The sequence below is a fragment of the Oncorhynchus nerka genome, linkage group LG5, assembly GCF_034236695.1.
Source record: "Oncorhynchus nerka isolate Pitt River linkage group LG5, Oner_Uvic_2.0, whole genome shotgun sequence".
In the NCBI taxonomy this organism is placed as follows: Eukaryota; Metazoa; Chordata; class Actinopteri; order Salmoniformes; family Salmonidae; genus Oncorhynchus; species Oncorhynchus nerka.
The window spans coordinates 18,139,257-18,165,710 of record NC_088400.1 but is presented as its reverse complement, the minus strand read 5'-3'; the positions used below and the strand labels follow the sequence as shown (position 1 = coordinate 18,165,710).

Sequence of the window (26,454 nt, the reverse complement as noted above, 5' to 3'; positions counted from 1 at the left end):
GTTTGTGTGTGTGTGTGGGTGTGTGTCTATTTGTGTGTCTCTGTATGTCTGTGTGTGTCTCTGTATGTGTCTGTGTGTCTGTGTGTGTGTCTCTGTGTCTCCATGTGTGTTTTGGGGGTATTACAGCACAGTGTTCTGGTCTGCTGTGCTGAGACACTGGTTTTGAAAGCTTGCTTTACTCCCATCTCTCTCTGTCTCTCTCTTCCTCGCCACCGCTCTCTCTCTCTCTCTCTCTGTGTTTTTATTACAAAGAGATTTTTCCAATAGTGAGAGGGTAGTCTACTGCAGAGTCGACAGAAAGCCATCTCTGTGTGTTTGAAGTGTTGGTAAAACGCTGCCTGGAGGTTTATAACAAATTGGCTTTATGGATTACTGTCGTTTATGGTGATGGAGGCTCAAAACCACTGTGTGTGTGTGTGTGTGTGTGTGTGTGTGTGTGTGTGTGTGTGTGTGTGTGTGTGTGTGTGTGTGTGTGTGTGTGTGTGTGTGTGTGTGTGTGTGTGTGTGTGTGTGTGTGTGTGTGTGTGTGTGTGTGTGTGTGTGTGTGTGTGTGTATGATCCCCTGTCATTGGTAAATGAAATAAAAGGCTCTTCCTTTGCGTCGGCGGAGAATCACTGTTATCTTATCTTCAATCACAACGTTGTCATCACGCTGTTGCTTTTTGTGCCTCCGATAGAGAAGAAGACCCTCAATCACCCTGTTGCTTTTTGTGCCTCCGATAGAGAAGAAGACCCTCAATCACCCTGTTGCTTTTTGTGCCTCCGATAGAGAAGAAGACCCTCAATCACCCTGTTGCTTTTTGTGCCTCCGATAGAGAAGAAGACCCTCAATCACCCTGTCGCTTTCCAGAGGCTAGACCAGATCAGACACTGTTTAGATTTCTTTATACAGTTGAAGTCGGAAGTTTACATACACTTAGGTTGGAGTCATTAAAACTCGTTTTTCAACCACTCCACAAATTTCTTGTTAGCAAACTATAATTTTGGCAAGTCAGTTAGGACATCTACTTTGTGCATGACACAAGTCATTTTTCCAACAATTGTTTACAGAAAGATTATTTCACTTATAATTCACTGTATCACAATTCCAGTGGGTCAGAAGTTTACATACACTAAGTTGACTGGGCCTTTAAACAGCTTGAAATATTCCAGAAATTATGTTGTGGCTTTAGAAGCTTCTGATAGGCTAATTGACATCATTTGAGTCAATTGGAGGTGTACCTGTGGATGTATTTCAAGGCCCCTACCTTCAAACTCAGTGCCTATTTGCTTGACATCATGGGAAAATCAAAATAAATCAGCAAAGACCTCAGAAAAAAATTGTAAACCTCCACAAGTCTGGTTCATCCTTGGGAGCAATTTCCAAACGCATGAAGGTACCACGTTCATCTGTACAAACAATAGTACGCAAGTATAAACACCATGGGACCACGCAGCCGTCATACCGATCAGGAAGGAGACGCGTTCTGTCTCCTAGAGATGAACTTACTTTGGAGCGAAAAGTGCAAATCAATCCCAGAACAACAGCAAAGGACCTTGTGAAGATGCTGGAGGAAACAGGTACAAAAGTATCTATATCCACAGTAAAACAAGTCCTATATTGACAGAACCTGAAAGGCCTCTCACAAGGAAGAATACATTGCTCCAAACAGCCATAAAAACGCCAGACTACAGGTTGCAACTGCACATGGGGACAAAGATCGTACTTTTTGGAGAAATGTCCTCTGGTCTGATGAAACAAAAATAGAACCGTTTGGCCATTATGACCATCGTTATGTTTGGAGGAAAAAGGGGGAGTCTTGCAAGCCAAAGAACACCATCCCAACCATGAAGCACCGGGGGTGGCAGCATCATGTTGTGGTGGTGCTTTGTTGCAGGAGGGACTGGTGCACGTCACACAAAAGAATACAATAGATGGCATCATGAGGTAGGAAAATTATGTGGATATATTGAACAACATCTCAAGACATCAGTCAGGAAGTTAAAGCTTGGTCGCAAATGGGTCTTCCAAATGGACAATGACCCCGAGCATACTTCCAAAGTTGTGGCAAAATGGCCATCACAAAGCCCTGACCTCAATCCTATAGAAAATGTGTGGGCAGAACTGAAAAAGTGTGTGCGAGCAATGAGACCTACAAACCTGACTCAGTTACACCAGCTCTGTCAGGAGGAATGGGCCAAAATTCACCCAACTTATTGTGGGAAGCTTGTGGAGGCTACCCGAAACGTTTGACCCAAGTTAAACAATTTAAAGGCAATGCTACCAAATATTAATTGAGTGTATGTCAACTTCTGACCCACTGGGAATGTGATGAAAGAAATAAAAGCTGAAATAAATCATTCTCTATACACATATTTCACATTTTTTAATTAAAGTGGTGATCCTAACTGACTTAAAACAGTGAATTCTTACTGGGATTAAATGTCAGGAATTGTGAAAAACTGAGTTTAAATGTATTTGTCTAAGGTGTATGTAAACTTCCAACTCTATGTTTAAGAGCAATGTTCCCTCAAATTTTTCTCAGCACTGACCAAATTTCAGGAATTTTGTGAAGATTCTGTGCAATTTCCAGAGTGCGTTTACTATGAACACTGAGGAAATCAGTGGTCAAGTCGGCTATTGTGGCTATTTGATCATAATGTAGACCTACCAGAGTGGCCTACCATCAAATGCATCCCCTAACATTTGAACCTTTCTTGCGCAGGCATTCCGCTAGCGATCCACCTCGACAACATCCGGTGAAATTGCAGAGCGCGAAATTCAAATGACAGAAATAGAAATATTTAACATTCATGAAAATACAAGTGCCAAACATCAAAATTCTTGTTAATCCAGTCACTGGCTTTATGGCGAAAGCACACCATGCGATTATCTGAGGACAGCGCCCCGCATACAAAAGCATGAAAAACATTTTTCAACCAGGCAGGTGTGCCACAAATTAGCGATATAATAAATGCCTTACCTTTGAAGATCTTCTTCTGTTGGCAATCCAAAAGGTCCCAGCTACATCACAAATGGTCTTTTTGTTTGATAATGTCCTTCTTTATATCCCCAAAAACTCAGTTTAACTAGCGTGCTTCATTGTATAATCCACCGGTTTCCCTCCTTCAAAATGCATACAAAATGAATCCCAAACATTACCAATAAACTTGTCAAACAACGTTTATAATCAAACCTCAGGTACCCTAATACAAAAATAAACTATAAAATTTAAGACGGAGAATTGTTATTGTCTTTACCGGAGATAAACAACAAAGAACGCGCTCTCATCCATGCGCATGAAAACACTACAGCCAAAATGGGAGCCACTTAGAAAAACTACAAATTCTAGCTCATTTTTCCAAAACCAAGGCTGCAACTCTTTCTAAACACTGTTGACATATATTGGAAGCCCTAGGAACTGCAATCTGGGAGGTTTTCATCTCATAATAAACATGACAGACATTGGAAACAGTGGTAGGCTATACATTGTTTTTGGCGGGGGGATGGTTTGTCCTCGGGTTTTTGCCTGCCATATCAGTTCATATCAGTGTTTTCTATCCAAATCTACCAATTATATGCATATCCTACTTTGGGCATGCTTTTCATCCAGACGTCAAAATACTGCCCCAGGCCAAAGAGGTTTTACCAGAGAAATAGCTGTTCTATCATTCAGCCTACAATAGCTGCCAATGTGTGGTGTTCAATGTAGGCCTACATTACATGAGACTTGATAGAGTTAACTAACAGGGAAAACTAGAAGTTGAGTGAAGTTCAATCTCGTTCTTCTCTCCGTGGGCTGATACAGTATTTATTCTGTACGGCAGTCTAGGGGCTATTGCGCTCATGCACACGCACAGTTAAAGGGGAACATGGTTTTTGAGTGTTTGAGTGGGGGATAGAAAAAATTGAAATGACTGAGTGCCAGATTATTCATTTACCAAGCTTGCAAGCTCTTCAATAAACAAGATGCACATGTACTTTCATTATGAGTCACTTTGAGTGTGGAGTTGCCTGATCTGAAATGATACTGACAAGTTGCCTGATCAGAAATGATACTGACAAGTTGCCTGATCAGAAATGATACTGACAAGTTGCCTGATCAGAAATGATACTGACAAGTTGCCTGATCAGAAATGATACTGACAAGTTGCCTGATCTGAAATGATACTGACAAGTTGCCTGATCAGAAACTATACTGACAAGTTGCCTGATCAGAAATGATACTGACAAGTTGCCTGATCTGAAATGATACTGACAAGTTGCCTGATCAGAAATGATACTGACAAGTTGCCTGATCAGAAATGATACTGACAAGTTGCCAAATGTATCAGATGACAAATTGTTAGGTTTTTGTTCAAGGAAAAAGTTCTGCTTGTGAAGGGCAGCGAAAATCCATTTCAATTTAATCTGCAACTTTCTCTTTTTTCAGCATGTAAACATAACAGAGGAAGACGCCAGTAAAAGTGCACATGACAACTCCCTTCTCTCTCCTTGTCCCCATCGCCCCCTACAGACCAGGTGAGGAACAGCTACCAGCTGTGTAACAACGGCACCCTGCGGGTGATGTATGCCAATGGGATGGGCATCAGCTTCCACACTGAGCCCCACATCCTGGCCGGATCGGTCAGTCCTACTATTGGCCGTAGGAACATCACACTACCCACAGACAACGGACTCAACTCCATTGAGTGGCGGCTCCGCAAGGAACAGACCAAAGGGAAGGTCACTGTGTTTGGCAGGAAGCTGAGGGTGAGCTGAGATGACCTCGCTTCCTTTCTGTGTGTCATTTAATCATTAGCGATGACATCACATACTCTACAGTATGTGTAGAGATGACATCACTTTCTCTATGTGTAGCGATGACATCAGTTACTTTGTGTAAAGATGACATCACTTACTCTGTGTAAAGATGACATCACTTACTCTGTGTGTAGAGATGATATCACTGACTCTGGCTACAGAGATGACATCACTGACTCTGGCTACAGAGATGACATCACTGAGTCTGGCTACAGAGATGACATCACTGAGTCTGGCTACAGAGATGACATCACTACTCTGGTTACAGAGATGACATCACTGAACCTGCCTACAGAGATGACATCACTGACTATGGCTACAGAGATGACATCACTACTCTGGTTACAGAGATGACATCACTGACTCTGGCTACAGAGATTACATACATAAGGGCACTCTTCGACATTTGCAGTATGATTGATGAGGATCTCCATATTGCAAATGTACGGTCCCTTACTAGACGTCCGCGTATGCTTTTAAAATAGGCCGATGGCCTCGGTCCATGCCCCATGGCCAGATCTTCCGGGAAGCTCCCGAATGAAGTCTCTCGGACATGTGGTTTCCGTTTTATTTATTTGTTCATTTTGGTCATTTTTCCGCTGTTCGGGAATATTCCACCAGATGGCGAGTGGCTGCTTATCGCAAATGGACAAAACATCACCAGTGACATGGCCATTTCTCCTAAACAGAAAATACTTTGAAGACGAAACTCTGTGAGCACAGGTTTGTCCAAATGGGCTGTTAGCCCAGAAACAAGATGGCGTCGAGGCCTCAACACTTTTTGAGTTAAGGCCCATTTTCTGGGATTAAAGGTCAAAAACGGTCATAGAGTGCTAATTTGACCGCTTCACGTCAAAGTATGTGAACCTACAGTGTCAGGGGAAAAAACAGCCATTTATCTATCGTAATTTACAAGAAATCATACAATGTCAATTCAGCTTCCTGTGCCAACCGGAAGTGCCTTAAATTGGGGTCATAGGGGCTGTTTTAAAGGGTTAAAAAGGTAATACCTTTCCAAAACAGCATATGTGTGATTAGGCAACGCTCATGAACTGTAAATCAGTCATTTCTCCCATCAGATGTCCAAGAAAAACTCACACACACACACGCGATGGAGAGGAACCACTATCACTACCCAGCCATTCCAAGTTCAATGGGCCAGTCAATTGGGCATTTGTGCAGTATACTAGAGCATGCCAAATTCGTGATGGTAAATGCCCATTGAAACACATTGCAAACGGACAGTACATTTGCAATAAGTTTAAACAGTGATAAACCATCACCAAATTGACACGCTGAAATCAACACCAATGAGCGATGGAGAGGAACCACTATCACTGCCCGGCCATCCCGAGTTCAACAGGCCAGTCAATTGGGTATTTTTTGCAGTATATTAGAGCATGTCAAATTCATGATGGTAAATGCCCATTGTAAGACATTGTAAATGGACAGCCGTGCACCTGGTGATTGGAACAGGTTACCAGGAGCATTTTGTTAAATGGTTTTTAATAACTTTAGGGGGTGCAATGGGTCCATGGCCAAGAAGGGAGCACCCCCACCCGTGCCTAACCAATAGAGGGCACCCCTGGTCATTTTGGACGTTTTTCAAAAAATATTTTAAAAACGACAGAGTCCCACTTCTCTCTCATAAAACATGACAAATAGACCTTCTATGTTGATTCAGGGCTTAACATAGTGATATATATCATTTGGTCAGTATAAATGCCATTTGGATATGGTTCACTGACTTTTGGGTTCGGAAACTGACTTCCTATGATCATATGTGGCAAATGGACATAACATCCTGATTTGGCACTTTCAATGCTTATATATGGCATTTGGATATTTCTTATGCCATTTGGACATGGTTCACTGGCTTTTGGGTTTGGAAACCGACTTATGACTATGATCATATATGGCAAATGGACATAATATCCTGATTTGGCACTTTCAATACTTATATATTGCATTTGGACATTCCTTATGCCATTTGGCCATGGTTCACTGACATTTGACTTCCTATGATAGTATATTACAAATGGACAAAACATATAACTCAATAAAATAAGATAAAGGTATGTTCATATGGTTGTTATATATGTATTATTGACAAAAACAAATCAAAAAGATTTCGAAAAACGGTCCAGAAAGCACTTTTTTAGAAGAAGTTGTACTTTTTGAAAAACAAAAAATAATAATTGACCCTTGGGTCTTGACTTTATGTTAATTTGCAATATGAAAATTTACGTTGGAGCATGCTCTCACTCTTTGGGATTTTTGCTGTATGACACTTGGCATTTGCCATAAGCTTTGAATGAACTGCGGTCCATTTGAGTGGTATTTGCAATCATGTATATGTTTCGTCCAATGGCAATATGTTGCCATTCATTTTTGTCCATTTCATGGGGGCTTTCCCTTTCATCACTATCTATCTTCCTCCAGGCACATGGTCGTAACCTCCTCTCCATCGACTTCGACCGCAACACTCGGACAGAGAAGATCTACGACGACCACCGCAAGTTCACGCTCCGCATCATGTACGACACGCAGGGCCGTCCCGCCATGTGGTTGCCTAGCAGCAGCCTGGCGGTGGTGAATGTGTCATACTCAACCACGGGTCAGCTGGTGGGGCTGCAGAGGGGCAGTATGAGCGAGAGGACAGAGTTTGACCCTCAGGGACGTATTCTGTCACGGTCATTCATAGATGGCAAGGTGTGGAGCTATAGTTATCTGGATAAGGTGAGGACATAGCACTGTCTGGTACTGGTACTGTTACCGGTACTGTTACTTTTACTGATACTGGTACTGGTACTGTTACTGTTACTGTTACAGGTACTGTTACTTTAACTGATACTGTTACCGGTACTGTTACTGATACTGGTATTGGTACCTTTATGGATACTGTTACTGGTACAGGTACTGTTACTGGTATTGATACTGCTACTGTTACCGGTACTTTTACTGATACTGGTACTGGTACTGTTACTGTTACAGGTACTGTTACTTTAACTGATACTGTTACCGGTACTGTTACTGTTACTGTTACTGGTACTGGTACTGTTATTGGTACTTTTACTGATACTGTTACTGGTACTGTTACTGTTACTGGTACTGGTACTGTTATTGGTACTTTTACTGATACTGTTACTGGTACTGGTACTGTTACTGTTACTGGTACTGGTACTGTTATTGGTACTTTTACTGATACTGTTACTGTTACTGGTAGTGTTACTGTTACTGTTACTGGTACTGTTACTGTTACTGGTACTGTTACTGGTACTGTTACTGTTACTGTTACTGGTACTGTTTTTGGTACTTTTACTGATTCTGTTACTGGTACTGGTACTGTTACTGGTACTGTTACTGGTACTGTTGTTATCATCTGTGTGGAGCTACAGCCACCTGGATAGGGTGAGTGCAACATAGCACCTGTAGCAGGGATAGTAAAAACAGGCTGGTTGAGAGAAGTGAAAAGTTCATAAAATGATGTTATTGGTGATGATGATGACTTATGTTCCCTCTCCCTCCTTCTCTCTCTCCTCTCTCCCTCCTTCGCTCTCTCCAGTCCATGGTCCTTCTCCTGCAGAGCCAGAGACAGTACATATTTGAGTTTGACGCCTCGGGGCGAGTCACGGCTGTCACCATGCCTAGTGTAGCTCGCCACACCATGTCCACCCACGTCTCTATCGGTTACATCCGCAACACCTACAACCCTCCGGAGAGCAACGCCTCCATCATCCACGACTTCAGCGAAGACGGCCGCCCCCAGGCCACCCACTACCTCGGCACCGGTCGACGTGTCCTCTACAAGTACGGCAAGCTGGTCAAGCTAGCTGAGATCCTCTACGACAGCACCGTGGTGACATTCGGTTACGACGAGACAGCTGGGGTGCTGAAGATGGTGAACTTACAGAGCGGTGGGTTCTCCTGTACGATACGTTACCGTAAGATGGGTCCGTTGATTGACAAGCAGATCTACCGGTTCAGTGAGGAGGGGATGGTGAATGCTAGGTTTGACTACACTTACCATGACAACAGCTTCCGTATCGCTAGTATGAAGCCAGTCATCAGTGAGACTCCTCTGCCTGTGGACCTCTACCGCTATGACGAGATCTCTGGAAAGGTGAGTAGAAAACTATACTACTAACCCTAATCCTAGTTCCAACCACAACCCTAACCCTAGCTTCAACCCCAACCCTCAACACTAACCCTAAACCTAGCTTCATGTCCACATCCTAGTTCAACCCTAACCCTTAACCCTAGCCCTCAACTCCAGCCACAATCCAAACTAACCATAGCTCCACGCACAACTGTAAACCTAGCTCCAGCCACAATCCTAACCCTAGCCCTCAACCCTAGCTCCAGCCACAACCCTAACCCTAACCCTATCTCCAGCCACAACTCAAACCCAAACCTAACTCCATCCACAACCCAAACCCTAAACCCTAGCTCCAGCAACAACTCAAACCCAAACCTAACTCCAGCCACAACCCAAACCCTAAACCCTAGCACCAACAACAACTCAAACCCAAACCTAACTCCAGCCACAACCCAAACCCTAAACCCTAGCTCCAGCCACAACTCAAACCCAAACCTAACTTCAGCCACAACCCTAGCTCCAGCCACAACCCTAACCCTAGTTCCAGCTCCAGCAGCAACCCTAACCCTAGCTCCAGCTCCAGCTCCAGCCACAACCCAAACCCTAAACCCTAGCTCCAGCAACAACTCAAACCCAAACCTAACTCCAGCCACAACCCAAACCCTAAACTCTAGCTCCAGCAACAACTCAAACCCTAAACCTAACTCCATCCACAACCCAAACCCTAAACCCTAGCACCAACAACAACTCAAACCCAAACCTAACTCCAGCCACAACCCAAACTCTAAACCCTAGCTCCAGTAACAACTCAAACCCAAACCTAACTCCAGCCACAACCCAAACCCTAAACCCTAGCTCCAGTAACAACTCAAACCCTAAACCGTAGCTCCAGCAACAACTCAAACCCTAAACCCTAACTCCAGCAACAACTCAAACCCTAAACCCTAGCTTCAGCAACAACTCAAACCCTAAACCCTAGCTCCAGCAACAACTCAAACCCTAAACCCTAGCTCCAGCAACAACTCAAACCCTAAACCCTAGCTCCAGCAACAACTGAAACCCTAAACCCTAGCTCCAGCCACAACCCAAACCCTAAACCCTAGCTCCAGCAACAACTCAAACCCTAAACCCTAGCTCCAGCAACAACTCAAACCCTAAACCCTAGCTCCAGCAACAACTCAAACCCTAAACCCTAGCTCCAGCAACAACTCAAACCCTAAACCCTAGCTCCAGCAACAACTCAAACCCTAAACCCTAGCTCCAGCAACAACTCAAACCCTAAACCCTAGCTCCAGCAACAACCCAATCCAACCCATTGCAGGATGTCAGTTACAGTTGATAGACTAAGCATAAATCATCTATACTGGACTATCTAGTTAAAGTGGGACCTAGACCCTCTGTACAATCTTTGACTTAACTCTTGACTGTTGTCTTGGCTACAGGTGGAACACTTTGGGAAGTTTGGTGTGATCTACTATGACATCAACCAGATCATAACCACGGCTGTGATGACCCTCAGCAAGCACTTCGACACCCACGGGCGCATCAAGGAGGTGCAGTACGAGATATTCAGGTCCCTGATGTACTGGATGACGGTGCAGTACGACAGTATGGGACGCGTGGTGAAGCGAGAGCTGAAGATTGGACCATACGCCAACACAACACAGTATCGCTATGAGTATGACGGGGACGGACAGCTCAGCGGGGTGAAGGTAGGAGATCTGACTTGTCCAGTGTGATACTAGTCCTGCAGTAGTTGAGCACCAAATCACAATCCTAGAAGATTACTACAGACCCCTTCCTGAAACATTGGTCTTCATTAAATGTTGGTTTTCTTTGCAAATACAGAGAATGTTTTTCCTTTTCACTTTACACTTCAGTTATAGATTGTTCTATGTTCAATTACCTGATTTAAGCTGTCAAAAGCTTTGACTATCATTAAATGTGAAGAGTGTATATTATCAAATCAATTCTCTGTGTGTAATTTAATTACGCGATTAAACTAATCATGTAACTTTAATTAACTAGGAAGTCGGGACACCACAGGAAAAAATTGTTTATAGAGTGTGAATTTACAGAATATAACTCTTCAGATATTTTCATATATTATCAATTACAGTCACTTATTTATGTATTATTACCTCATCAGTCATATTCTGAATATCGCAAACCTTAGCCTAGATCATGAATCAGCGACATACAAATTGGCTTATTTATTTATTTAATCTTAATCAATCACAGAATAACATAAACACACACACATTGGTTACTGACATGATAGAAAAGTTCCTAGTGGGCTAAGCCGATATGGTAGACAAAGGGAAGGGGTGTGTTCCCCAGGAGTCCCAAGGTCTTTTTTCGTGGTTGTAGTTGTTATAATGGATACTTCTGAGTACCATTTGGAAATGTTCTTAGAATGGATCTGGTTACCAGACTAAAGTATTTAAACAGCTGCAACCTGAATAATTGTTCTTTAGATTGTTGATTTATTAGCCATTTCAACGTGGGGACCTCGTCCCTGGGTTTTTACTCTTGTCGAGTTGCCAACCATTTCAACGTGGGGACCTCGTCCCTGGGTTTTTACTCTTGTCGAGTTGCCAACCATTTCAACGTGGGGACCTCGTCCCTGGGTTTTTACTCTTGTCGAGTTGCCAACCATTTCAACGTGGGGACCTCGTCCCTGGGTTTTTACTCTTGTCGAGTTGCCAACCATTTCAACGTGGGGACCTCGTCCCTGGGTTTTTACTCTTGTCGAGTTGCCAACCATTTCAACGTGGGGACCTCGTCCCTGGGTTTTTACTCTTGTCGAGTTGCCAACCATTTCAACGTGGGGACCTCGTCCCTGGGTTTTTACTCTTGTCGAGTTGCCAACCATTTCAACATGTAGCTACTGCTTCGTGTTTTCTGAACTTGTCCTTTGGTAAAGTTGTAGTTTAAACCACTTCACACACCAGCTTCACCTGGTGTGTTTTGGTCTAAAGAGTGATAGCCCTTCCAACGTGGGGACCTCATCCCGGCATTATCTTGACCCTAGTTTAAATTGCCAACCATTTCAACATCTAGCGACAGCTCCGTATTTTCTGGTCTAATGTACATTTTGTTGGAAGTGGATTTTATACTAGAGTAGAAAAGGGGGCATTTTCATGACGCAGATGTAAATGTCTGTACTCACGGGGTGTGGCCACTGACTAGTTAAAACTTCATATCTAAACAAGTATCTCATTTAGAAGGCCATCACATTACATCTTCTCACAAATAGTTTCATATACGTTCCACAAAATGCAGATGTACATCTGATATATACATTGTGAAAGCTCTTAAAGTTACAATGTTTCCGTTATAACATCTTTAATGATATTACCACACAGTAAAGTTTGGACATGATTATTGTTTAAATACCCACAAACCATTCCAAATGGTTGGAATACAGAAATATTGTTACATTAGAAAACCTTTTGAGATTACCGTACTGCTTTCTCTGTAGTAACAAAGTGATTCTCAACTTTCATCTTGGCAGAGTGGGGAAAGGAGTTTCTGTATTTACAACGTCACAGCCGACTTCCCGCTCTCCCCCTCTACGAGAGAAAGCAGTACGGTAACCGTACAGTGAGACGACCCACTGTAACCTGATCCTTCAGATTGTCACAGGAGAGTCATGACAAAGCCCTTGGTTCCTATAAGGAGCATAGGCAGTTGATTTGTCTACTCACCTTTGGTATTAAAGAGATGACTTCAGGTTTGATTTTAAAGAGATGACTTCGGCCTCCCGAGTGGCGCATTGGTCTAAGGCACTGTATCGCAGTGTTAGCTGTGCCACTAAAGATCATGCGACCGAGAGACCCATTGGGCAGCGCACAATTGGCCCAGCATCATCTGAGTTAGGGGAGGGTTTGGCAAGCAGGGACGTTCTTGTCCCATCGCGCACTAGTGACTCCTATGACGGGCAGGGCGCAATGCACACTGACACGGTTGCCAGGTGTACGGTGATTCCTCCGACACATTGGTGCGGCTGGCTTCCAGGTTAACTTCTTTGGGGTAGGGGGCAGTATTGGGTAGCTTGGATGAAAAACGTGCCCAAATTAAGCTGCCTGCTACTCAGCCATAAAAGATTGAATATTCATATAATTTGTGAATTTGGATAGAAAACACTCTGAAGTTTCTAAAACTGTTTGAATGATGTCTGTGAGTATAACATAATTCATATGGCAGGCAAAAACCTGAGAAAAATCCAAACAGGAAGTGGGAAATCTGAGGTTTGTAGTTTTTCAACTCAGCCCCCATTGAAGATAGAGTGGGATATTAGTTATGTTTCACTTCCCAAGGCTTCCACCAGATGTCAACAGTATTTACAAACTGTTTTGAGGATTCTACTCTAAAGGAGGGGCTCATAAGAGCTCTTTGAGTGAGTGGTCTGGCAGAGTGCAACAGCCTCGGTCTGGCGCGATTTACGTGAAAGGTAGCTACGTTCAACTTCATTTGTACAGACAAAGGAATTGTCCGGTTGGAACATTAATGAAGTTTTATGTGAAAAACATCCTAAAGATTGATTCCATACTTAGTTTGGCATGTTTCTATGGGCTGTAACGGAACTTTTTCTATGGGCTGTAACGGAATGCGCTTTTGGATTTGTTTACCAAATGCCCTAACAAAAGAAGATATTTAGACATAACTGATGGACATTATCGAACAAATCAAATATTTATGGTGGAACTGGGATTCCTGGGAGTACATTTAGATGAAGATCATCAATGGTAAGTGAATATTTAAAATGCCATTTCTGAGTAATGTTGACTACCCAATGTCTGGTATCTTTTTGGCTGCTTTGTTGTCTAAAGGCTGTACTCAGATTATTGCATGGTTTGCTTTATCTGTAAAGTTTATTTGAAATATGACACAGCGGTTGTATGAAGGAGAAGTTTATCTAAAGTTCCATGTATAATAGTCGTATCTTTATCAATGTTTATTAGGAGTATTTCTGTAATTTGATGTGGCTCTCTGCACAATCACCGCATGTTTTAGAACTACTGAACGTAACGCGCCAAGGTAAACTCAGATTTTTTTTATATAAATATGAACTTTATCAAACAAAACATACATGTATTGTGTAACATGAAGTCCTGTGAGTGTCATCTGATGAAGATCATCAAAGGTTAGTGAATAATTTTCTCTATTTCTGCTTTTTGTGACTCCTTTGGCTGAAAAAATGGGTGTGTTTTTCTGTGGCTTGGTGGTGACCTAACATAATCGTTTGTGGTGCTTTCGCTGTAAATCCGTTTTGAAATCAGACACTGTGGCTGGATTAACGAGAATTGTATCTTTAAAATGGTGTAAAATACTTGTATGCTTGAGGAATTGTAATTATGAGAATTTTGTTGTTTTGAATTTGGCGCCCTGCACTTTCACTGGCTGTTGCAGGGGGGGTTCCGCTAGTGGAACGGGGTTCCCCAGTTCTAGACAGGTTAAGCGGGCATTGTGTCAAGAAGCAGTGTGGCTTGGCTAGGTTTGTGTTTCAGAGGAAGCACGGCTCTCGACCTTTGCCTCTTCTGAGTCCGTACGGGAGTTGCAGTGATGGGACAAGACTGGATACCACGAAATTGGAGAGAGATAGAAAATACAACAAGATAAGAAAATACAACAAAAAAATAAAGAGATGACTTCAGGTTTGGTATTAAAGAGATGACTTCAGGTGTGTCAAAGTTCTTTTCATTCTCTATGCCTCCAGGTGAACGACTGGTCCACGTGGCGCTACAGCTACGATCTGAACGGTAACCTGCACCTCCTCAACCCCGGGAACAGCGCCCGCCTCACGCCGCTCCGCTACGACCTACGAGACCGCATCACGCGCCTGGGTGACGTTCAGTACCGTCTGGATGAGGACGGCTTCCTGAGCCAGCGAGGCTCGGATGTCTTTGACTACAACTCCAAGGGCCAGCTCCTTAGAGCATATAACAAGCTACCGGGAGGCTGGAGCGTCCAGTACCGCTATGACGGACTGGGCAGGAGAGTGTCCACTCGGACCAGTCTGGGACAACACCTCCAGTTCTTCTACGCTGATCTGAACCACCCGGCAAGAGTCACACATATATTCAACCACTCCAGCTCAGATATCTCTTCACTGTACTATGACTTGCAGGTAGGCTACCAGATTATTAGAGAAACGTGTGTTCATCAACGGGCTACATGTGCTAACTACTGTTCATTGTGATTGTCTTATGACCTTGTTATCGTTGTCATATAACCAAGGTGTTGTGGTTGTCATATAACCAAGTTGTTGTGATGCTATCATTACAGAGTATTTCGCATAACTATTATCACACATTAATGGTGATGTCACCATCTGTGACTTATTGTGATATAGCCTAACTGAGTCAGGGACACTATCATTATTTAACTTATTGTGATATAGCCTAAAAGAGTCAGGGAAACTATCATTACTTTAATCTCATAACTATTATCACCCAGTTATGGTGATGTGTCTGTCTGTGCGTTATGGTGAAGTGACTGTCTGTAAGTTATGGTGATGTGACTGTCTGTGAGTTATGGTGAAGTGTCTGTGAGTTATGGTGAAGTGTCTGTGAGTTATGGTGAAGTGTCTGTGAGTTATGGTGAAGTGACTGTGAGTTATGGTGAAGTGACTGTCTGTAAGTTATGGTGAAGTGACTGTCTGTGAGTTATGGTGATGTGACTGTCTGTAAGTTATGGTGAAGTGACTGTCTGTAAGTTATGGTGAAGTGACTGTGAGTTATGGTGATGTGACTGTGAGTTATGGTGAAGTGACTGTCTGTAAGTTATGGTGAAGTGACTGTCTGTGAGTTATGTTGAAGTGACTGTCTGTAAATTATGGTGAAGTGACTGTCTATAAGTTATGGTGAAGTGACTGTCTGTAAATTATGGTGAAGTGACTGTCTATAAGTTATGGTGAAGTGACTGTCTGTGAGTTATGGTGATGTGACTGTGAGTTATGGTGATGTGACTGTCTGTAAGTTATGGTGAAGTGACTGTGAGTTATGGTGATGTGACTGTGAGTTATGGTGATGTGACTGTCTGTGAAGTGACTGTCTGTGAGTTATGGTGATGTGACTGTCTGTGAGTTATGGTGATGTGACTGTCTGTAAAGTGACTGTCTGAGATATGGTGACGTGACTGTCTGTGAGTTATGGTGATGTGACTGTCTGTGAAGTGACTGTCTGAGTTATGGTGATGTGACTGTCTGTAAAGTGACTGTCTGAGTTATGGTGACGTGACTGTCTGTGAGTTATGGTGATGTGACTGTCTGTGAAGTGACTGTCTGAGTTATGGTGATGTGACTGTCTGTAAAGTGACTGTCTGAGTTATGGTGACGTGACTGTCTGAGTTATGGTGACGTGACTGTCTGTGAGTTATGGTGATGTGACTGTCTGTGAAGTGACTGTCTGAGTTATGGTGACGTGACTGTCTGTGAGTTATGGTGATGTGACTGTCTGTGAAGTGACTGTCTGAGTTATGGTGATGTGACTGTCTGTAAAGTGACTGTCTGAGTTATGGTGACGTGACTGTCTGAGTTATGGTGACGTGACTGTCTGTGAGTTATGGTGATGTGACTGTCTGTGAGTTATGGTGAAGTGACTGTCTGTGAAGTGACTGTCTGAGTTATGGTGACGTGACTGTCTGTGAGTTATGGTGAAGTGACTGTCTGTGAAGTGACTGTCTGAGTTATGGTGATGTGACTGTCTGTGATTTATGGTGATGTGACTGTCTGTGAAGTGACTGTCTGAGTTATGGTGATGTGACTGTCTGTGAGTTATGGTGACGTGACTGTCTGTGAGTAATGGTGATGTGACTGTCTGTGAGTTATGGTGACGTGACTGTCTGTGAGTTATGGTGAAGTGACTGTCTGTGAGTTATGGTGATGTGACTGTGAGTTATGGTGAAGTGACTGAGTTATGGTGAAGTGACTGTCTGTAAGTTATGGTGAAGTGACTGTCTGTGAGTTATGTTGAAGTGACTGTCTGTAAATTATGGTGAAGTGACTGTCTATAAGTTATGGTGAAGTGACTGTCTGTAAATTATGGTGAAGTGACTGTCTATAAGTTATGGTGAAGTGACTGTCTGTGAGTTATGGTGATGTGACTGTGAGTTATGGTGATGTGACTGTCTGTAAGTTATGGTGAAGTGACTGTGAGTTATGGTGATGTGACTGTGAGTTATGGTGATGTGACTGTCTGTGAAGTGACTGTCTGTGAGTTATGGTGACGTGACTGTCTGTGAGTTATGGTGATGTGACTGTCTGTAAAGTGACTGTCTGAGTTATGGTGACGTGACTGTCTGTGAGTTATGGTGATGTGACTGTCTGTGAAGTGACTGTCTGAGTTATGGTGATGTGACTGTCTGTAAAGTGACTGTCTGAGTTATGGTGACGTGACTGTCTGTGAGTTATGGTGATGTGACTGTCTGTGAAGTGACTGTCTGAGTTATGGTGATGTGACTGTCTGTAAAGTGACTGTCTGAGTTATGGTGACGTGACTGTCTGAGTTATGGTGACGTGACTGTCTGTGAGTTATGGTGATGTGACTGTCTGTGAAGTGACTGTCTGAGTTATGGTGACGTGACTGTCTGTGAGTTATGGTGAAGTGACTGTCTGTGAAGTGACTGTCTGAGTTATGGTGATGTGACTGTCTGTGATTTATGGTGATGTGACTGTCTGTGAAGTGACTGTCTGAGTTATGGTGATGTGACTGTCTGTGAGTTATGGTGACGTGACTGTCTGTGAGTTATGGTGAAGTGACTGTCTGTGAGTTATGGTGATGTGACTGTGAGTTATGGTGAAGTGACTGAGTTATGGTGAAGTGACTGTCTGTAAGTTATGGTGATGTGACTGTGAGTTATGGTGATGTGACTGTCTGTAAGTTATGGTGAAGTGACTGTGAGTTATGGTGATGTGACTGTGAGTTATGGTGATGTGACTGTCTGTGAAGTGACTGTCTGTGAGGTATGGTGATGTGACTGTCTGTGAGTTATGGTGATGTGACTGTCTGTAAAGTGACTGTCTGAGTTATGGTGACGTGACTGTCTGTGAGTTATGGTGATGTGACTGTCTGTGAAGTGACTGTCTGAGTTATGGTGATGTGACTGTCTGTAAAGTGACTGTCTGAGTTATGGTGACGTGACTGTCTGTGAGTTATGGTGATGTGACTGTCTGTAAAGTGACTGTCTGAGTTATGGTGACGTGACTGTCTGAGTTATGGTGACGTGACTGTCTGTGAGTTATGGTGATGTGACTGTCTGTGAAGTGACTGTCTGAGTTATGGTGACGTGACTGTCTGTGAGTTATGGTGATGTGACTGTCTGTGAAGTGACTGTCTGAGTTATGGTTATGTGACTGTCTGTAAAGTGACTGTCTGAGTTATGGTGACGTGACTGTCTGAGTTATGGTGACGTGACTGTCTGTGAGTTATGGTGATGTGACTGTCTGTGAAGTGACTGTCTGAGTTATGGTGACGTGACTGTCTGTGAGTTATGGTGAAGTGACTGTCTGTGAAGTGACTGTCTGAGTTATGGTGATGTGACTGTCTGTGATTTATGGTGATGTGACTGTCTGTGAAGTGACTGTCTGAGTTATGGTGATGTGACTGTCTGTGAGTTATGGTGATGTGACTGTCTGTGAGTTATGGTGACGTGACTGTCTGTGAGTTATGGTGAAGTGACTGTCTGTGAGTTATGGTGATGTGACTGTGAGTTATGGTGAAGTGACTGAGTTATGGTGAAGTGACTGTCTGTAAGTTATGGTGAAGTGACTGTCTGTGAGTTATGTTGAAGTGACTGTCTGTAAATTATGGTGAAGTGACTGTCTATAAGTTATGGTGAAGTGACTGTCTGTAAATTATGGTGAAGTGACTGTGTATAAGTTATGGTGAAGTGACTGTCTGTGAGTTATGGTGATGTGACTTTGAGTTATGGTGATGTGACTGTCTGTAAGTTATGGTGAAGTGACTGTGAGTTATGGTGATGTGACTGTGAGTTATGGTGATGTGACTGTCTGTGAAGTGACTGTCTGTGAGTTATGGTGACGTGACTGTCTGTGAGTTATGGTGATGTGACTGTCTGTGAAGTGACTGTCTGAGTTATGGTGATGTGACTGTCTGTAAAGTGACTGTCTGAGTTATGGTGACGTGACTGTCTGTGAGTTATGGTGATGTGACTGTCTGTGAAGTGACTGTCTGAGTTATGGTGATGTGACTGTCTGTAAAGTGACTGTCTGAGTTATGGTGACGTGACTGTCTGAGTTATGGTGACGTGACTGTCTGTGAGTTATGGTGATGTGACTGTCTGTGAAGTGACTGTCTGAGTTATGGTGACGTGACTGTCTGTGAGTTATGGTGATGTGACTGTCTGTGAAATGACTGTCTGAGTTATGGTGATGTGACTGTCTGTAAAGTGACTGTCTGAGTTATGGTGACGTGACTGTCTGAGTTATTGTGACGTGACTGTCTGTGAGTTATGGTGATGTGACTGTCTGTGAAGTGACTGTCTGAGTTATGGTGACGTGACTGTCTGTGAGTTATGGTGAAGTGACTGTCTGTGAAGTGACTGTCTGAGTTATGGTGATGTGACTGTCTGTGATTTATGGTGATGTGACTGTCTGTGAAGTGACTGTCTGAGTTATGGTGATGTGACTGTCTGTGAGTTATGGTGACGTGACTGTCTGTGAGTAATGGTGATGTGACTGTCTGTGAGTTATGGTGACGTGACTGTCTGTGAGTTATGGTGAAGTGACTGTCTGTGAGTTATGGTGATGTGACTGTGAGTTATGGTGAAGTGACTGAGTTATGGTGAAGTGACTGTCTGTAAGTTATGGTGAAGTGACTGTCTATGAGTTATGGTGATGTGACTGTGAGTTATGGTGAAGTGACTGTCTGTAAGTTATGGTGAAGTGACTGTCTGTGAGTTATGGTGAAGTGACTGTCTGAGTTATGGTGACGTGACTGTGAGTTATGGTGAAGTGACTGAGTTATGGTGAAGTGACTGTCTGTAAGTTATGGTGAAGTGACTGTCTATGAGTTATGGTGATGTGACTGTGAGTTATGGTGAAGTGACTGTCTGTAAGTTATGGTGAAGTGACTGTCTGTGAGTTATGGTGAAGTGACTGTCTGTGAGTTATGGTGATGTGACTGTGAGTTATGGTGATGTGACTGTCTGTGAGTTATGGTGAAGTGACTGTCTGAGTTATGGTGACGTGACTGTCTGTAAGTTATGGTGAAGTGACTGTCTGAGTTATGGTGACGTGACTGTCTGTGAGTTATGGTGACGTGACTGTCTGTGAGTTATGGTGAAGTGACTGTCTGTGAGTTATGGTGAAGTGACTGTCTGAGTTATGGTGACGTGACTGTCTGTGAGTTATGGTGACGTGGCTGTCTGTGAGTTATGGTGACGTGACTGTCTGTGAGTTATGGTGAAGTGACTGTCTGTGAGTTATGGTGACGTGACTGTCTGTGAGTTATGGTGACGTGACTGTCTGTGAGTTATGGTGAAGTGACTGTCTGTGAGTTATGGTGACGTGACTGTCTGTTAGTTATGGTGACGTGACTGTCTGTTAGTTATGGTGACGTGACTGTCTGTAAGTTATGGTGAAGTGACTGTCTGTGAGTTATGGTGAAGTGACTGTCTGTGAGTTATGGTGAAGTGACTGTCTGTGAGTTATGGTGAAGTGACTGTCTGTGAGTTATGGTGAAGTGACTGTCTGTGAGTTATGGTGACGTGACTGTCTGTTAGTTATGGTGACGTGACTGTCTGTGAGTTATGATGTAAAGCCTATACTGCTTCCTCTCAGGGCCATCTGTTTGCTATGGAGGTGAGTAGTGGAGAGGAGTATTACATCGCCTCAGACAACACTGGAACACCACTGGCTGTCTTCAGCAGCAACGGACAAATGATCAAACAGGTAATCATGATGACAGTAATAATAATACTATTAATGATTGTTAAATATCTCAAGGCCCATCATCCGCATGTTAAGATAAGCCAAGATAAGATAAGTTAGTACATGATGTCCAGAGAGGTCAATTTGATTATTCAAATAAAAAATACAAAAATGGACAAATAAACCAACTTTGTCTTTCCTAATTTCCCCAAGAGGGGATAAAGTTGTAGTGAATTGAAGTGAAACATGCATCTGTGTTTGTTGTGGCCTCCAGGTACAGTACACAGCGTACGGGGAGGTGTACCTGGACTCTAACCCAGAGTTCCAGCTGGTGGTTGGGTTCCATGGTGGTCTCTATGACACCCTGACCAAGCTGGTCCACTTCACCCAGAGGGACTATGACGTCCTGGCAGGCCGCTGGACCTCGCCAGACTATGCCAGCTGGCCCAAGATCGGCAAGGACCCTGCACCCTTCAACCTGTATATGTTCAAGAACAATAACCCCCTCAGCGACGTGTTGGACATCAAGAACTACGTCACAGGTAGAGCGTCTTTGGATCCTTGAAAAGCGCTTTATAAAACCCATGCATTATTGTTACTGAAGGTAAAGGAGAGAGAGCTGAGTGGGGGGCGTTGTGTTATCATTGTCAATGTGTAGTTCTCTTTCTTTATTTGTCATTTTCATTCATTCTGTTGTCTTTGCTCCCCAGACGTGAAGAGTTGGTTGGTGATGTTTGGTTTCCAGCTCAGTAACATCATTCCAGGGTTCCCCCGTCACACCCTCTACTTCGTAGAGCCTCCCTACGAGCTGCAGGCCAGCCAGGACTGTGAAAATGGACAGGTGAGAAGGCCTGGGACAGCCTACAGCTCCATTGCACCATATTGATTATATTGAGCCAAATGCGGCCTGCTATTATAGATAAACAGTCCTCTCTCTTTCTCTCAGAGTCGGATGCCAATTAGATGCGACATTGAATACAGAATCAGTAATATGAACCTTCAATGATTACAGTGAAATCTGGACATGAATAGATGAGAGTAGCTGTAAACCAGACAGTATAAGTGTTTCCTCGTCTGCATTATTCTGGTTGACCAGTGACCTTTAACCTCTCTCCTACCCCTGTCTCTCCTGTAGCTGATAACGGGGGTGCAGCAGGCAGCGGAGCGCCACAACCAGGCCTTCATGGCCCTGGAGGGACGGCTCCTTAACAAGGACCCCCGCGACCCCCGCGACCACCGCGACAAGCCCGGACACTGGTTCGGCACATCAACGCCCATCATCGGCCGGGGAGTGATGCTAGCATTGAAGGAAGGACGTGTGGTGGCGGCAGTTAGCTCCATGGCAACCGACGACAACCGAAAGGTGTCCCTGGTCCTCAACGGCGCCATCTACCTGGACGGAACGCATTACACGCAGGATGGATGTGACTGTCACTACTTCGTTAAAGTCGGTTCGGCCGATAGTGATCTACTGATGCTGGGGCTGACCAGCGGACGCATGGCGCTGGAGAGCGGGATCAACGTGACTGTGAGCGGGAGGTCGCGCCGTGGCGCCACAGTGGAGTTTGCGGTGCCGTCGTTAGCCCTCAGCGTGCGGTATGGGCTAGCGCTGGACGTGGTGGACGAGGAGAGGGTGAGGCTGCTGGAACTAGCCCGGCAGAGGGCCCTGGCTGGGGCCTGGCTGAGGGAGCAGCAGAGGGCCAAGGATGGGAAGGAGGGGAGCCGGCTGTGGACGGAGGGAGAGAAGCAACAGCTGCTGACCGCGGGGAGGGTACAGGGGTACGACGGGTATTATGTTCTACCTGTGGAACAGTACCCAGAACTGGCTGACAGCAGCACCAACATCCAGTTCCTGAGACAGAACGAGATGGGCAAGAGGTAACAGCCCACATGGACTGGGATGGAGGACTGGCTGACTCTCTCTCTCTCTCACTGACTCTCCTCCTCCCCTTCTCCTCCTCCTCCCTTTCATTCCCTCGTCCTAGTTACTAGTTCCTTCCTCTCTTCGCTCCCACCCCTCCCTGCCTTCTCCTTCTTTCCCCTCCAACCCCACAGAAAATTTAAAAAACAAATGGGGTTTCTCACTGAACGCTGCAGGGACTTTTGAAAAGAAGAATATACTAGAAAACTTTCTTTTTTTTAAACTTTTTCTGCCAAGGGCAAAAAAATCTAACATTTAGACAGAAGTTTATTTTATTTTTTATTTTTTGTTGATGTTGAAAACAGACTGTGGAGAAAGGCACTCATGAACCTTGAAAAACAAACTGTTGCTTAATAACTAAGATTCCCCTTTTTTAAAAATAAATCAATATTTTCACCCATATTTTTAGGGTCACTATGAGGGCGTAATGACAGACTCTGAACTGATGGTGGCGCTGTGTTGTGCTGGGTGCTCTGATAAGGGCCTGCCTCTGAAATGAACTTGTAGAGTAAAGGGACCAATAGGGATTCAGAGCCACCACAGGGCCCAGCCAATCACAACACTGATCGGAAGAGAAAATCACCAACAGCAACAAGCACCGCAGGATAGGGACGTAAAATGGAGTAAAACGATGAGTCATCTCACTGTCTCAGGCCTCCCATTCTCCACCACAGAACTGTTTTTAGCTACTGCAGCAACATATCCTAGCTACCAACACTCACACCACTGAGATCCTTTAAAAGACTTCAAACTAAAGAAAACAAAAATGTTTAAGACACACATGTTGGAGGATTTTTTTGTTGTATATTTGCGGATATCATAAATAGTATCACAAGGTTTTATTTTGAAATTGGTGAGATTATCATACTACTGTAATAGCTCCACATGTGTAAGACTATTACACAACAGTACAGAGTATTACAGTTCAGAGTATTATACTACAGATCAGACTACTACAAAACTGCGCAGAATACTACACTACAGTTCAGTGTACAACACAACAGTTCAGACTACTACACTAAAGGTCAGACTACTAATGTTCAGACTACTACACAACAGTTCAGAGTATTACACTACAGTTCAGACTACTATACTGCAGTTCAGACTAATACACTACAGTTCAGGCTACTATACTACAGTTCAGACTAATAAACTATAATTCAGACTACTATACTACAGCTCAGACTACACAACTACAGATCAGACAACTACACTACAGTTCAGACTACTACACTAGAGTTCAGACTACTACACTACAGTTCAGACTACTACACTACAGTTCAGACTACTATTCTACAGTTCAGACTGTACTACACTACAGTTCAGACTACTATACTACAGTTCAGACTACTACACTACCGTTCAGACTACACTACAGCTCAGACTACTACACTACAGCTCAGACTACTATTCTACAGGTCAGACTACTATCCTACAGTTCAGACTACTATACTACAGTTCAGACAACTACACTACCGTTCAGACTACACTACAGCTCAGACTACTATTCTACAGGTCAGACTACTATACTACAGTTCAGACTACTACACTACAGTTCAGACTCATGCACTACCGTTCAGACTACACTACAGTTCAGAACACTTTACTACAGTTCAGACTACTATACTACAGCTCAGACTACTACACCACATTTCGGAGTACTACACAACAGGTCAGACTACTATACTGAAGTTCCTACTCATACACTACAGTTCAGAATAATATACTACAGTTCAAACTACTATACTACAATTCAGACTACTATACTACAGTTCGGACCACTAAACAATAGTTCAGTCTATACTACAGTTGAGACTACTATACTACAGTTCAGACTATACTACAGCTCAGACTACTACAGTACGGTTCAGACTACTTTCCTACATACTATACTAGATATCAGACTACTATACTACAGTTCAGACTACTAAACTAGAGTTCAGACTACTATACTACAGTTCAGTCTATACTACAGTTGAGACTACTATACTACAGTTCAGACTACTATATTACAGTTCAGATTATACTACAGCTCAGACTACAAAAATACAGTTCAGACTACTATACTACAGTTCAGACTACTACACTACAGTTCAGACAACTATTCTACCGTTCAGACTACTACACTACAGTTCAGACTACTATTCTACAGTTCAGACAACTATACTAAAGTTCAGACTAGTGCACTAAAGTTCAGACTACTACACTAGAGTTCAGACTAATACACTACAGTTAAGACTACTACACTAAAGTTCAGACTACTACACTACAGTTCAGACTAATACACTACAGTTCAGAATACTTTACTACAGTTCAGACTACTACACTACAGTTCAGACTACTACACTACAGCTCAGACTACTATTCTACAGGTCAGACTACTATACTACAGTTCAGACTACTACACTATAGTTCAGACTACTACACTGCAGTTCAGACTACTATACTACAGTTCAGACTGTACTACACTACAGTTCAGACTACTACACTACAGTTCAGACTACTACACTACAGCTCAGACTACTATTCTACAGTTCAGACTACTACACTGCAGTTCAGACTACTATACTACAGTTCAGACTGTACTACACTACAGTTAAGACTACTACACTAAAGTTCAGACTAATACACTACAGTTAAGACTACTACACTAAAGTTCAGACTACTACACTACAGTTCAGACTAATACACTACAGTTCAGAATACTTTACTACAGTTCAGACTACTACACTACAGTTCAGACTACTACACTACAGCTCAGACTACTATTCTACAGGTCAGACTACTATACTACAGTTCAGACTACTATACTACAGTTCAGACAACTACACTACCGTTCAGACTACACTACAGCTCAGACTACTATTCTACAGGTCAAGACTACTATACTACAGTTCAGACTACTACACTACAGTTCAGACTACTATACTACAGCTCAGACTACTACACTACATTTCGGAGTACTACACTACAGCTCAGACTACTATTCTACAGGTCAGACTACTATACTACAGTTCAGACTACTACACTACAGATCAGACTACTACACTGCCGTTCAGACTACTATACTACAGTTCAGACTGTACTACACTACAGTTAAGACTACTACACTAAAGTTCAGACTACTACACTACAGTTCATACTACTACACTAAAGTTCAGACTAATACACTACAGTTCAGACTACTATACTACAGTTCATACTACTACACTACAGTTCATACTACTACACTAAAGTTCAGACTACTACACTACAGTTCATACTACTACACTAAAGTTCAGACTACTACACTACAGTTCAGACTAATACACTACAGTTCAGAATACTTTACTACAGTTCAGACTACTACACTACAGTTCAGACTACTACACTGCAGTTCAGACTACTACACTACAGCTCAGACTACTATTCTACAGGTCAGACTACTATACTACAGTTCAGACTACTACACTACAGTTCAGACTGTACTACACTACAGTTCAGACTACTATACTACAGTTCAGACTACTACACTACCGTTCAGACTACACTACAGCTCAGACTACTACACTACAGCTCAGACTACTATTCTACAGGTCAGACTACTATACTACAGTTCAGACTACTATACTACAGTTCAGACAACTACACTACCGTTCAGACTACACTACAGCTCAGACTACTACACTACAGCTCAGACTACTATTCTACAGGTCAGACTACTATACTACAGTTCAGACTACTACACTACAGTTCAGACTACTATACTACAGCTC

At 43.2% G+C, this 26,454-nt stretch overlaps 1 protein-coding gene across 1 annotated transcript in view; it reads left to right on the top strand.

The window, feature by feature from the left end:
• LOC115126950 (teneurin-2-like) overlaps positions 1–22,660 on the top strand; it is a 408,099-nt gene extending 385,439 nt beyond the window's left edge. The window contains exons 29-37 of the mRNA XM_065018426.1: positions 4,497–4,732; positions 7,226–7,522; positions 8,349–8,906; positions 10,325–10,594; positions 14,605–15,015; positions 20,689–20,799; positions 21,053–21,320; positions 21,489–21,619; positions 21,914–22,660. Coding sequence (XP_064874498.1) covers positions 4,497–4,732; positions 7,226–7,522; positions 8,349–8,906; positions 10,325–10,594; positions 14,605–15,015; positions 20,689–20,799; positions 21,053–21,320; positions 21,489–21,619; positions 21,914–22,660 — 3,029 coding nt within the window. The remainder of the gene's footprint in view (positions 1–4,496; positions 4,733–7,225; positions 7,523–8,348; positions 8,907–10,324; positions 10,595–14,604; positions 15,016–20,688; positions 20,800–21,052; positions 21,321–21,488; positions 21,620–21,913) is intronic.
• The last annotated feature ends 3,794 nt before the right edge of the window (positions 22,661–26,454 follow it).